This window comes from Geotrypetes seraphini, chromosome 10, assembly GCF_902459505.1.
Source record: "Geotrypetes seraphini chromosome 10, aGeoSer1.1, whole genome shotgun sequence".
Classification (NCBI taxonomy): domain Eukaryota; kingdom Metazoa; phylum Chordata; class Amphibia; order Gymnophiona; family Dermophiidae; genus Geotrypetes; species Geotrypetes seraphini.
The window spans coordinates 48,042,332-48,056,502 of NC_047093.1; the positions used below are offsets into that span (position 1 = coordinate 48,042,332).

General features: G+C 41.0%; 1 protein-coding gene across 1 annotated transcript in view; it reads left to right on the plus strand.

The window, feature by feature from the left end:
• The window catches only part of LOC117367941 (collagen alpha-1(XXVII) chain B-like), a 299,681-nt gene that overhangs the window by 10,344 nt on the left and 275,166 nt on the right, over positions 1-14,171 (plus strand). The window contains exon 3 of the mRNA XM_033961061.1: positions 2,959-4,349. Coding sequence (XP_033816952.1) covers positions 2,959-4,349 — 1,391 coding nt within the window. The remainder of the gene's footprint in view (positions 1-2,958; positions 4,350-14,171) is intronic.

Here is a 14,171-nt window from a genome sequence, read left to right on the forward strand (position 1 = left end):
TTGGGTCATTAGGGTATAGACTTAAGGGGGTGGGTCAGTAGAGTGGGCAGACTTGATGGGCTATAGCCCTTTTCTGCCGTCATCTTTCTATGTTTCTATGGTTAGGGACAGGAAAAGAACTTGCAGGGATGGGACGGAAAAATGAGTTTCGGTGGTGATGGAGAAAAATTTGTCTCTATGTCATTCTCTACTTGGGAGAACAGTATAAAAAAACTGAATAAATAAATAGTGTGAAAAGTTTCTCTCTGGTATCCAGAGCTGAAATTATGATGTCATAATATTTCATTCCACCAATGCCTAAGAGTCAACCTCATCAGTGATGTCACAATGGCTTGATTGTCCTATACTTGGCTCACTTTTACTACATTTTGATTTCTAGAGTGGTGCTGTGTAGAAAATGACACCAGGACAAATTTTTCCCCATCTCCGCAGGAACTCAATTTCTCCATCCCGAGTTTTGTCGCTGTCCATGTCCCTGCTCCATTCCTGTAAGCTCTGCCTTAACTGCATACCCGCAGGAACTCAATTTCCCTGTCCCGTCCTCACGAGTTTTGTCACTGTCCCTGTCCTATTCCTGTAAGCTCTGCCTTAACCGCACAAGCCTCGAACACTTATGATTTTAAAGTATTTGAGGCTTGTGCAGATGAGGACAGAGCTTAGGCATTGGTGGAATGAGGCATTATGACATCACAATCTGAGCTCTAGAATGTTGCTACTTATGATTTTAAAGTGTTTGAGGCTTGTACAGATGAGGACAGAGCTTGCAGAAATGGGACAGGGACAGGAAAAGAACTTGCCGGGATGGGATGAGAAAATGAGGTCCCACGGGGATGGGGAAAAATTTGTCCCATATCATTCTCTAGTCAGCACCTAAGAAAAAGATCTAGGTGTAATCATAGACAATATGCCCAATGTGTAGCAACAGCCAAAAAAGCAAATAGGATGCTAGGAATTATTAGGAAAGGGATGGTAAATAAGACTAAAAATATTATAATGCCTCTGAATCTATCCATAGTGTGACTTCGCCTTTAGTATTGCGTTCAATTCTGGTTGCTGTATTTCAAAAAAGATATAGCGAAATTAAAAAAGGTCAAAGAAGAGCTTCCAAATGATTTAAGGGGATAAAATTCCTCTCTTGAGGAAAGGCTAAAGAGATTAGCACTCTTCAGCTTGGAAAAGAGATGGTTGAGGGGGATATGCTTGGTAATAGCAGTTCTATTTTTAAGATAGTCAAATTTGTATAAATATTTATACTCGAAAGCTATAAAGCACTCAATCAGTTCATATGAAGTATGCTCCGAGTTGGTTATAAACTCTTATAGCTTACCATGATATATTCATTACCATGATATATTCATATTATATATTTTAAACAAGGCCTCAGTTATACCACCTCCAGCGCATAACCATTATCTTTTAGCGGGGAACTTCAGGTGTTAAATCGCCACCGGTCTTATCTTATTCAATCAATGAATTTGTATTTTAGAGGTATCCCTTATTAACAATTTTTAGACCCAAGTTATTTAGAACTGTGTAAATGTAATTTCCAACTTATCTAGTAGATAAAGACAGGTTGTTCACCCTCTCCAAGGTAGGGAGAACGAGAGGGCACTCTCTAAAGTTAAAAGGGGATAGATTCCGTACAAACGTAAGGAAGTTCTTCTTCATCCAGAGAGTGGTGGAAAACTGGAACGCTCTTCCTGAGGCTGTTATAGGGGAAAACACCCTCTAGAGATTCAAGACAAAGCTAGACAAGTTCCTGCTGAACCAGAACATACGCAAGTAAGGCTAGTCTCAGTTAGGGCACTGGTCTTTGACCTAAGGGCCGCTGTGGGAGCAGACTGCTGGGCACGATGGACCACTGGTCTGACCCAGCAGCGGCAATTCTTATGTTTTTATGTATTTTTCTGCTCCTGAAGGGCTCACAATTAAAAAAAAAAAAAAAAAAAATCAGAAACAACTGAAGTGAGATTTGAACCTGGGTCCTCTGATTCTCAAACTAATGTCCTAACCATAAGGCTACCTCTCTGCTCTGCATGGAGGTCTTTGTGGTCATTTTATAAGATGGACGTTCCTGCCATATCCCTTGTCCATATCTCTTGTTTCCCTATTCATAATTTGGACATTTCAGTTTGTAAAATGGCTGTTCATGCTGGACGTTTCCAGTATATGGATATCCATCTCGCAAGTATTTTTGAACAGAATGTATCCCGAGATAGAGCTGGAGATCTTGCTTTGAGGGATTGGGGAAAGGAGAAAGCTGGTGTAGGCGTTTTGAATCTGAGGAGGCTGAGCAAGAGCAAAATCATGTGTGTGCTGGGGGGAGAGCAAGCCAAGATAAGGATTGATAGGATGGCAGAGCCAACGGAACAAGGTCAGGACATAAGATGGGGTAATTCTGCATAAAAAGGTTTACAGAATTCTGCATGTTTGAGTAATGCTTTTCTCTATTGCATCTTCAATGAATTATTATTTAAAGGAAGTGATTATAACCAGCCTAAACAAAGTAGATAAATTATCAAGATAGCCATTGAGTTTCACTCCTACCTCAGTCATTTTAGGGCCATTCTTGCTCCACCCCTAACCAGCCAAATATTGATATGAATAGAATTAGTTCATTTACCTATTTAAATGGCCATATAGTATCTGTATAATGTTAAAGAAAACATATGGATAGGCAAATTTTGAATTTACCAGCTGGCAGTGAACTCATTTGTTTTGAATACTGGCCTGTACTTGTTTAGACAGGCCACACAAAGCACAGGCATAACTCGAAATGTCTAACTTGGATGGTTTAAATTAAAAATGGATATTCTGCACCACTGTTTATATGGAAAGCTTCATTGTTTATATGTATAGTTTGACATGTGTAGCTTAGATACTTTATGCAGCTGAATATTGATCGCTTTCTGTACTAGTTGTGATTTATTTTTATTTTTTTTGTACTTTTGCTTCCAGGTGTGAACGTTCTTCAAAGACTGGGCCTTATGAGAAACCAAACGTCAACTGGTTGGCCTTCACTATGCTCGTTGCCTCGGGGGGTCATTCCTTTCAAATCAGGAGTTCTTTTCACGCAGAAGACACTCATCAAGGCACCGATCAGAACAGTTATTCCTGCTCCTTTTGGCACGGATGTGTTCCTGGTGCTAAGTTTGTGTTCCCACCGCATTAATGATGCTTTTTTATTTACTGTCAAAAGTAAAAGACATAAACTGCAGCTAGGGGTCCAGTTCATTCCATATAAAATAATAGTACATGTAGGCCATAAACAGTCTGTATATTTTGATTATAATATTCATGATGGGCAGTGGCATAATCTTGCCATTGACATCAGAGACCAACAGGTCACATTATTAACTTCTTGTGGTAAAGAAAGTGCAGATGCAGATTTACTCTTGAAAAAAAATGAGGCATTTGATCCGGAAGGATCTTTCCTGTTAGGAAAAATAAACCAACACTCGGTACAGTTTGAGGGTGCCATTTGTCAGTTTGACATTTATCCTTCTGCCAAGCGGGCTCGTAACTACTGCCGATACCTGAAGAAGCGGTGTAAGCAGATGAACACTTATTGGCTGAATTTCCTACCGCCGGTTTCATTCTTACCTAGAGATATGAATACTACACATTGCACTGATCCTAAAACTGAGTATCCAGTGAAGGATTTGATTAGCTGGACCACAAGGATCCTTCCAGGGATTGTTGCTACTACACCACCATTCAGAAATAGAGAAGCATTAGCCGTACGTAGTAAACTGTTATCTCTGAGACTGATCACCAGTTCAAGTGACCTTAAGAAAATCCCATCTTCCATTTTTGCTAGAAATGCATCCCAGGCAGGCAGCAGCCAAATGATGACAACTAGGCCTGCTCTTAGAATATATCAGCCTACGTCTTTGAAAAGAGAAGAAAAACATAATTTTGCCAGCATTCTGCCTGATTTCCACAATGCAACCACTCACAGGATAAAGCCAGAGGAAGAGATCAGAAAGAAATTAGACCAAGGGAAACTCATCAAGTCTCATGGGACAACCAGTCCTGTGAAGCTGCTGAGAAATAATTCAGGGAACCTGACTAAGGATTTCTACTCGATGGCTCATAAACCAAACTCGGAAACTGTGATGGATGGAATTGTTAAAACAAAGCAGCAGTGGAATAAAAAATTATATCCGACTGTTATTTCACTTCTTTACACCAAACCATCTCTGGAATCCTTTCGTTCCGTCACCAGAGCAAGTCAACACTCGAGCAATATTGCCACCGATTCTTATATGCTGTTTGGATTCCCTGAGCCTACCCAATCTCCTCTTTTAATGGGACCTCCAGGACAGAAGGGAGACCAAGGACCTCCAGTAAGTGGCAGCTCCGCGTTTGTAGTAATTAACTTTACCTATGATGACCATGCATATTAATAAAATTAGAAAATAAACTGGCTGAAATCATATTTATACGTAGCTGGAATTTTCTCCATCACAGCACCCCAAACATGGAATTTACTCTCAATTCATGTACGGGAAGAACATAATTTAGATAGATTTAAGAGCAAGTTAAAATGCTTTCTTTTTAAAGATGCATTTGACAACTAGTAAATTAGGTTAGGTATACCAACTAGAAAATCAGATTAGGTGCATCAACTGAACCTTAGTTCTTAATTTCTTTGAAGCTCACCGTTTTCCCCCTTCCTATTGTTTTTTTCCTTACTCGTCTTACTTACTATCATTAACTTTGTATTTCTTTCCCTATTTTTTCCTTTTGTGCCATATGTCTTGACAAGTCAGTCGTATTTATCTGGTTTGTTTCCCCTTGATAATTGTAATTCATTATTTTATTCCTTTGTACATCGCTTAGAATTTTGAATAAGCGATTAATCAAATCAATAATAAACTTGAAACTTGCTACAGAACAGTAGAATATAACACACTAATAAGTTTTTGAGACAGGCAATTAATGGCGGTCCTTTTTAAAGGCTCAAACAAAACTCGGAAGTTGAAAGGACTAGTGCTTGCCAATATGCCAATATGCAATATGCCAATATGCAACAGATTGGACGGTTGCATTATATTTATATTTTTATGTTTCATTTAGGGACCTTTTTACTAAAGTGTGGTTAAGTTTGGCTTAACGCAAAAATGAATGTGTGGTTACTGCATAGCCATTGCAGTAAACGCAGGGGATGCGTTCAGCATCTGCCCTGCATTTATCTCCCCAGGCAGATGCTTACTGCACTGTGGAGTCGTCTTATTAATAATAATAATAATTTATTTCTTATATACCGCCAAAGCCGTAGAAGTTCGAGGCGGTTTACAATAAAGAAGGGCTGGACAATCAGAGAAAGGGTACAGTCAGCAAATACAATCGGTGAATGGGAACAATCCGCAAAATAGATACAATTAAGAGATGTAAGTAGGGGAGCTGGTACAATATAAGGGATTAGGAGTAAGGTGAGCGGGAGGGAGGAGAAGGAGATCTAGGGGGCAAGGGTAGGGTAGGGGTCTTGGGCTACAAATTGGTTAAATAGATTCATTTTTAATAATTTTCTGCAGTTTAGGTAGGATGAGGAGCGCGAGAAAATATTGCACAGCCAGTCATTTAGATGACCTGCTTGGAAGGCTAGAGTTCTGTTCAGATGTCTTTTGTAATGGCAGGCTTTTAGAGTTGGATGGCTGAAGAGATGAGCTTTGCGAGTGGGTCTGGACGGACGATCCATGGTAAAGTGGGGGACCATGTATAAGGGGGGCCAATCCATGGATGGAATTGTAGCAGAGGTAGGCAAACTTGAACAGCACTCTTGCTTCCAGGGGTAGCTAGTGGAGTTTTTGGTAGTAGGGAGTAATGTGTTCCCATTTTTTCAGCCCAAAGATCAGTCAAATTGCTGAATTTTGGATGATACGTAGTCTTTGAATAGTTTTTTTGAAGGAACCCAGGTACATAATGTTGCAGTAGTCGAGTAAGCTCAGGATGGAGGATTGGACCAGTAAGCGAAATGAGGGAGCATCAAAGTATTTTCTGATGGTTCTTAATTTCCATAGGGAGGAGAAGCATTTTCTGTCTAGTAGGTCGGTGTGAGTTTCAAAGGTGAGGTTGCGGTCTAGAGTCACTCCAAGAAATTTTATGGAGTCTGTGGTGGGAAAGATTTGACCGTTTAGGGAGATTGAAGAGTCTTTGATTTTGTTGTTAGGACTGGCCAGGAAGAATTTGGTTTTATCTGAGTTGAGTTTCAATTTGAAGTCGGACATCCATAATTCGATTTGCTTGAAGATGGATGCCAGATGGCTTTTCGTCTCGGGAGTTACGCTGGTTAGGGGAAAGATTATGGAAATGTCGTCGGCGTAAATGTAAAATTTAATTTTCAGGTCTTGCAAAAGGTTCCCTAGTGCAGCCAGGTAGATGTTGAAGAGAGTGGGGGAGAGGGGAGAGCCCTGCGGGACCCCACATGTGCTAACCGATTTAGTGCGTGCTAAATGTTAAGATGCCCATAGGAATATAATGGATGTCTTAGCATTTAGCACGCACTAATCTTTAGTGCGCACTAAATTGGTTAGAGCACCTTAATAAAAGAACCCCTGTGTCAAATGCAGTTTCATTCCTCTTCCCAGCCCTCTTGTCACACATTCAATCTCCAACAGCACCCAATCTCTACCCATACCCCCAATCCATACTTAAAGAGCTCCCCCTACACCTTGATCCATATTTTAACACCCCCACCCCCAACACACACACTCCAATCCGTATTTAAAGAGCCTTCCCTGCACCCTAGTCCATATTTCAACCCCTCCTCCCCCCCACACATCTATATTTAGAGCCCTCCTGCACAATCTATTCCAAGCTGGCATACTTGCCTCACTCTCTCCTGTAAAACTTCCACCCCCCCCCACCCACACACACACTTAAACCCTGCCCCCTGCCCACACCCTTCACTCTGGCTCTTCCTGAGACCTACTCAGGGGGGCCATCTGATTTACCTGCTAACAGCTGCTGTCCCTTCTCCCTGATGATCATATTGGCATCTCCTCCAGAACGGCAACTGCCCTTTAGTGGTAGTGCCATCCTCATCTGGCACCATTAACTACTTTAATTCTTCCTGAGTCAGCACTAAGTATTTATTGTATTTATTCCAGCTAGAGTGTATTAGTTGATTTAGTTGCCTATTAGAGAGAATAACAAAACAGTACCATATCAGGTGATAGTACCTCTGTATAAGTTTCTGAGAAGATCTCATTTAGAGTACAATTCCAGAGGCCACATCTTCAAAAAGACATAAAGAGGATGAAGCTGAGTGTGGCTACTAAAATGGTTGAGGGTCATTGTCATAAAGAGTAGAGGAGGGGCAGACTTAAAGAACTCAATATGTATTATTTGGAAGAAAGGTGAGAAAGAAGGGAAACAAGATTGAGCCATTTAAATACCTTGATGACATAAATGCACAGGGGGTAAGCCTCTTTTAATTGAAAGGAAGCTCTGGAATGAGGGACAGAAGGATGAAGATGAAAGGGAATAGACTCAGAGTAATCCAGCAAACTATTTCTTTATGAAAAGGGTGGTGGACGCATGGAGTGGCCTCCCAGCAAAGGTGGTGGAAACAAAGATGGTATTTGCATTCAAGAAAGAATGGAACAAGGGAGAGGAAAGGACAGTAAATTAGTAGTTAGTATGGATGGATAGACTGGATAGGGCACATGGTCTTCATCTGTTGTCTTTTTCTGTGCTTCTTTGTTCTGCTCTAATGATCTTTTGGCCTTTGAGGGCCTGCTGTTGCCCCATTGATCTACAGGTCATAAGCCATCGTTCCTTCACTAATTTTCAGGCCACGTAAAGTGCCACTGTCCCACTGATACTGTGCCCAAGGGCAGGAGACTTCAGCTGACTACCTGATCTGTTTCAACTGTACTGTTTTTCTAGATATTGAGCCATTTGGAAAAAAAAACCTTTTACTTGCAGACCCCCCCCCCTCCATGATGGTTTTGTGGACCACAGGTTGAATAGAAACCATTGCTAAGGCAAAAAGAAGGAAATAGGACAATTCTAGTCCTTGAGTGTCACCAGTCACTTGTGTTTCAAGGGTATCCACATCATATTTGCATACAATGCATTTGCATCTCATAGGCATTTGAAATCTGATAGTCTTGAGGCATGTGAAGATTACCCCTAGAACTTTATGGTACTTTATCAACTTTATGGTACTTTATTGATGATCATCCTATGCAAAGGGAGAAAGGCTGAAACGGAATGTGGTAAAAATACTTTTGGACCAAATACAGAATGTGAAAATCTGTGTTGCTTATGTAAGATACACACCATACTGGGGAAAATATAAAAAAAACCTGACAGCTACGGAGACAGCAGCAGCATGTGATAAAGTAGTAGATCATGGGCTGGTGGCGGGAGCTTTGGTCATTGTCCAGCAGTGACATGTTGTGACCTGACTTGAGGTTCTCATTTGTCAGGCTCCAAAAAGATGTGTAATTTGTTGCTGCTATAACTGAACCAAGTTGAGAAGGAGATTAACCCCCACTCACCCCCACACACACACTAAGGTAGTTTTAAATGAAAGCTTATAGCGCCATATCCCTATCTTGGTTCCAACTAAGTTAGAAGGCCAAAAGAGTAACAAGAAGTCTACTACACTAAAAAAAAAAAAAAAAAAAAACAACAACTAGTAGAGCAATCCCAAATGCTGAAAAGAAATTAGTACATGTATTCCACAATTCTAAACAGTATTGGGGACTCCTGCTTTAAATAGTACAATTAACATTTATAATCTTAGCAGCGCCTACACGCTCATGGTGCACTCATGCACTTTATGTGCTTTAAAAGCAAACAGACAGGAATCCTGGCTGGGAAACCACATAAACAAAGCCAGACAGACCTACAACACATTCCGAAAATCAATTAAAACCGCTCTATTTGACAAATTTCTTGCCTAATCAGACGACTTCTCTCAGATATTCTTTCTCCTTATAACCCCAATGTATTATGTAACTTCTTTCTCTCATGTATTCCTTCCCTATGTTTCCCTAATTATTATGTAACTTCCTTCTTCTTGCATTGTGTAATTCGCTGATTGTCCAGCCTTATTTCTATGTGAACCGCCTAGAAGTCAGTTTGACTATGGCGGTATAGAAAAATAAAGTTATTATTATTATTAGTGTTCATATTAGCGTAATTGCAAGGTCTTCAGAAGTGCCAGCTGATAGCCAAGTGTTATCAATGGCTAATATTCAACTTGTTGACACTGCCTCATAAGACCTGCATAATTCTACTTTAGTGCTCTTTTGTGCTCTGTGCTCATTGCAAATAAATATTTAATATTTTAACTTATTTAATACTAGAAAAGTTTAAAAACTTATCTCAGCATTTGTATTGCTTATATCGGGAAGGGACTGTCGCTCCGACATGTTTAGTCCTTAGGCTGTTTCAAGAAAAAGTCCCCCCTTGAAATGCTTTCCAAACCATCCCAATATGTTGGTTTCTCCCAATCAACAGTATATGAGATGACAGTATTGGACTGATTTTGGCAATTTGAGAACAGAAACTAGTAGCATCTGTGTTCAAACAGAAACAGCAGCAGTTTGTGATTGTGCTAAGTTGCAGAGCAATTCCAAAATGCTGTAGGAAAGGCAGAAACAGCTGTGTGGAAATGCTGCCAGGGAGAGAACAATGTGAGGAGAGTAACCATATCAGAACATGAGAAACTCCAGCGTTAGATAGAAGTATGTTGCATAACTATGTCTTACGTTGAGCCTGTATCGAAGGAATAACATGCAGCTCAGGGGTAGGGAACTCCGGTCCTCGAGAGCCGTATTCCAGTCGGGTTTTCAGGATTTCCCCAATGAATATGCGTGAGATCTATTTGCATGCACTGCTTTCAATGCATATTCATTGGGGAAATCCTGAAAACCCGACTGGAATATGGCTCTCGAGGACCGGAGTTCCCTACCCCTGTATGTAGCTGGTCCCAGGGTGGGCTGGGGACTGCAGCTCCAGGGACCTACGGATATCGGGTGGGAGGCTTCTCTTCTTCCAGTTGAGTGTCCTGAGGGGCAGTCGAAAGATTGTTCTTTTTAGGCCATAGTTTGCTGAATGTACACTCCTTACTTCTAGGGCTCCTTTTACTAAGGTGCGCTAGCTTTTTAAGCGCGAGCTAAACCCGTGCTATGTGGCTAGAACTAACGCCAGCTCAATGCTGGCGTTAGTGTCTAGCGCGCACTAAAACCGCTATCGCAGCTTAGTAAAAGGAGGCCCTAGTGTCTTATCCTTTCCCTCAGGGTATACAGTCACATACCAAAAGATTGTGTATAAATAAAAGAATATCTACCAGATGAATTTTTTTTTTTAAAAACCCCAAAACAGATAAAGTTCTTGTGTTATTTGGCCAGATATAATGCAACACAAACAGCTAAAATAAAAATATTAGTTAGTTGTCATCTTCAGTCACTCTCATTTTTTCTCCAGACTCTTCTGTTCCTCCTCTCAAAACCTCTGGCTACTCCTTCTTGAACTCTGTGGATAAGAATTTTTCTCTCACCTCCTGAACAATTCCTCTTTTAAAAAAAAAAAAAAATTCTTTATTCGTTTTTGAAATCAGGTACATAGTACAAACATTTGAAAAATCAAGTAATTTAAGATATTGTACTTTGTTCCAACAAATAATTTAAAGCTGTTTAAACCCCTCCCCCCCCCCGCCCCTCCTGGATGTGTATAACAATCTTTCACGAATCAAAGGGAAATATTGTTCATGTTCACAATCGTATCTTACAATACTTTATTAACGGGCCCCAAATTTCTTTGAATTTGCTATGGTGTCCGCTCTGTAAAGAGTTAATGTTTTCAAACTTATAAATCTGGCATAAAGATTCCCACCAGAAACTATAATTTAAGTTAGCCCAACTTTTCCAATTTTTCATTATCAGCTGCATAGCTACTCCTCTCATGATGAGTAGCAATTTATTCTGATTTGCATTGATTGGTTTCATGTATCGTAATAATTTGACCCCAAATGGAACAATTCCTCTTTTTGACCCTGAAGAATACTTCCAGGAATTCTTATTTCTTCTCATTCTTTTATGGATTCCCTGAATCCCAGGGAGGCTGCGGCTGATAATCTCCTCAAACCCTAAACTTTGGTAAAGAATACAGCTCTTCTGTAGACTCCTGCTCTACAGATTTTTTCTCTCTTATCTCCACCCCCACTTAGCAGACACCATTCCATTTCATCAGAAGACCTGTACTCTTGTGCATATTAGAATCATAGAGTATGACGGCAGAAAAGGGCCGACGGCCCAACAAGTCTGCCCACTCAAGAACCCTTCTGCTCAAACGATAGATACTCCAAGGAAGAAGGGTTCTTGAGTAGGCAGACTAGTTGGGAGGGAGGGTTCTTGAGTGGGCAGACTTGTTGGGCTGTCGGCCCTTTTCTGCCGTCATACTCTATGTTTCTATCTATTCTGAGTGGGTAGATAAGAATAGCCTTATTGGATCACACCAGTGATCCATCTAGCCCAATATCCCATCTTCACGGAGGCAAGTCTGCTCTTTTTTTATTTTAATAATTGCATCGGTCTACAGTATGACCTTTGTGACCTTGGACAAATTATCACATCCACCATTCATCACATACAAATTATTGTAAGCCTACTTGGACAGGGAAATAACTTGCATATCTGAATCTAACTCATTTGGGATTGAATTTGCGAAACGGCAGGTAATAAATTTATGAGGTTAATTCTTAAAACCTTTTACCATAGGTTGATGACTTAGCTGTTTGGGGAGGATACTACTACTATTAATTATTTCTATAGCGCTACCAGATGCACGCAGGTCTGTACAGAGTCACAAAGAATAAGAAAACAGTCCCTGCTCGAAAGAACTTACAATGTAAACAGGCAAGACAGACAAACAGGATGTCATGGATACTGTTAAGGGGAATGGTTAATGGCTGGGTTGGAGGGCAGAGAAGTAGAGCTAAGGATTGAAAGCTATATCAAAAAGATGGGTTTTCAGTCTGCTTTTAGGGAAGGGAAGGGGCTTGATGGACAAACTCGGGTAATTTATTCCAGGCATAGGGGGCAACTAGATGAAAGGAACAAACTCTGGAATTGGCAGTGGAGGAGAAGGGTAAAGCTATGAGCAACTTATCTGAGGAACGGAGTTCTCTGGGAGGTGTATAAGGAGAGAGAAGCGAGGAGAGGTATTGAGGGGCAGCAGAATGAACACACTTGTAGGTCAGCAATAAGATCTTGAACTGTATGCGATGGCAGATAGGGAGCCAGTGAAGTGACTTAGGGAGAAGGGTGACATGAGCATAGCAAGGTTGGCAGAAGATGAGTCGTGCAGCAGAGTTTTGCACAGATTGTAAGGGGGAGAGGCGACACTATGGGATACCAGTTAGAAGTAGATTGCACTAATGTGGGATGGGCCAGGGACAGGATGGGTGGGACATGGCAAAATATGTTAAAATCTTTCAGGTGGGAGGAGGTAACACTTATGTGACAGTGGGGTATTGAATACCCTCCTTGCGTTTACTCACTATAACCACTGTGTATCAAGACTGAGGTGGCCTAACTCTGAGCTCTTTTGTCACACACAGTGTTGTGTACTGGGACATAATTGCACACATGGATTTTGATTAAAGATAGAACTGACAGTCTAGAGCAGGGATGTCAAAGTCCCTCCTCGAGGGCCGCAATCCAGTCGGATTTTCAGGATTTCCCCAATGAATATGCATGAAATCTATTTGCATGCACCGCTTTCATTGTATGCTAATAGATCTCATGCCTATTCATTGGGGACATCCTGAAAACCCGACTGGATTGCGGCCCTTGAGGAGGGACTTTGACACCCCTGGTCTAGAGGAAAGGCAAGAGTCTGTCTATCCTGTACCCCCAAATGGGGATAAAGTGTGATAGTTCACTTTCAATCTTTTAATTCCACTTGGAATAGCCAGCATAAATTTTCATTGGCTGTAGAAAGTGAGTGCTTGAGTACCTGAATAAAATTTATGTAAACCGTTCTGAGCTTCCCTGGGAGAATGGTATAGAAAATTGAATGAATGAATGAATGACTACATTAATACCGATTGCTTTTGTATTTTCCCATAGATTTTATGACCTCTTTGAATGTAAATTGCCTTGAACCTTTTTGGTATAGTGCAATTAATAAATTTTGTATTAGATTAGATTAGCTAAGCACCTAACACCAAAGCAGGCATGTTTAGGGATGGAGAAAGACTTAGGGCTCCCTTTATCAAGGTGCGCTACTGGGGTTAGCGCGTCGGACATTTCATCACGCGCTCACCCCCGCGGCACGCCAAAAAACTAACGCCTCGTCAATGGAGGTGTTAGTGACTAGCGCGGCAGGCGGTTGAACGCGCGGTAGTCCGTGCGTTAACCGCCTACCGCACCTTGATAAAAGGAGCCCTTAGGCACCACTAAGCATGATTCTCTAACGGACTTAGGCCCCCTATAATGTAAACCTTTAAAATCCTGGCCTACATTACAGGTGCCTAAGTTTTTTTTTTAAGTTAACTAAAATCACAAAAGTTTTAAGTTAGGCATGATTCTGTAACGGGCGCCTAAGTGTGATTGACATGCAATATGCGCCTAACTTTAGGAGCCTATCTTTTTTTTAGGCACCAATTACAGAATACACTATGGCATTATATATATAGAATTAAGGTTATGGGTCTTATGCTATAAAGTGGGTGAAATTTAGGCACTAAAATGCATCTGGGCACCCAAATTCCATTATAGAATACAAGGATAAGTTGCCAGTTACGTGCTAACATTTAGGTGTTGTTCCCCTACTTACACCATGTCAATAGCAGGTGTACATGTGTGTACCTAAACACAGCATTTTAACCCTTCAGAGCCCTGAAGAAATGCTGGCCACCGTCGGCTTTTATTGATTCAAAAGAGAAAGTAGCAGTCACGGCAGTGAAAGATAAGTGCTGCTCGTTGTTTTTGTATTGGTCTTTCAAGCATAACCTAGGGGGGGGGGTTTTCGCCAGTGATAGAAAGTTGAAAGGGAGCTAACGAATTACTTAAGCTCCTTTTCCTGAGTCTCAAAGCAACGTTTGCTTTGCAGCATCTGAGGTGTTTCCCGTATTTAGCTATAATAGCTTGAAGTTAGTTTGCTGTCAAGTGCTCATGTGGGGTTAAAGTATTGAGCATTTTCCA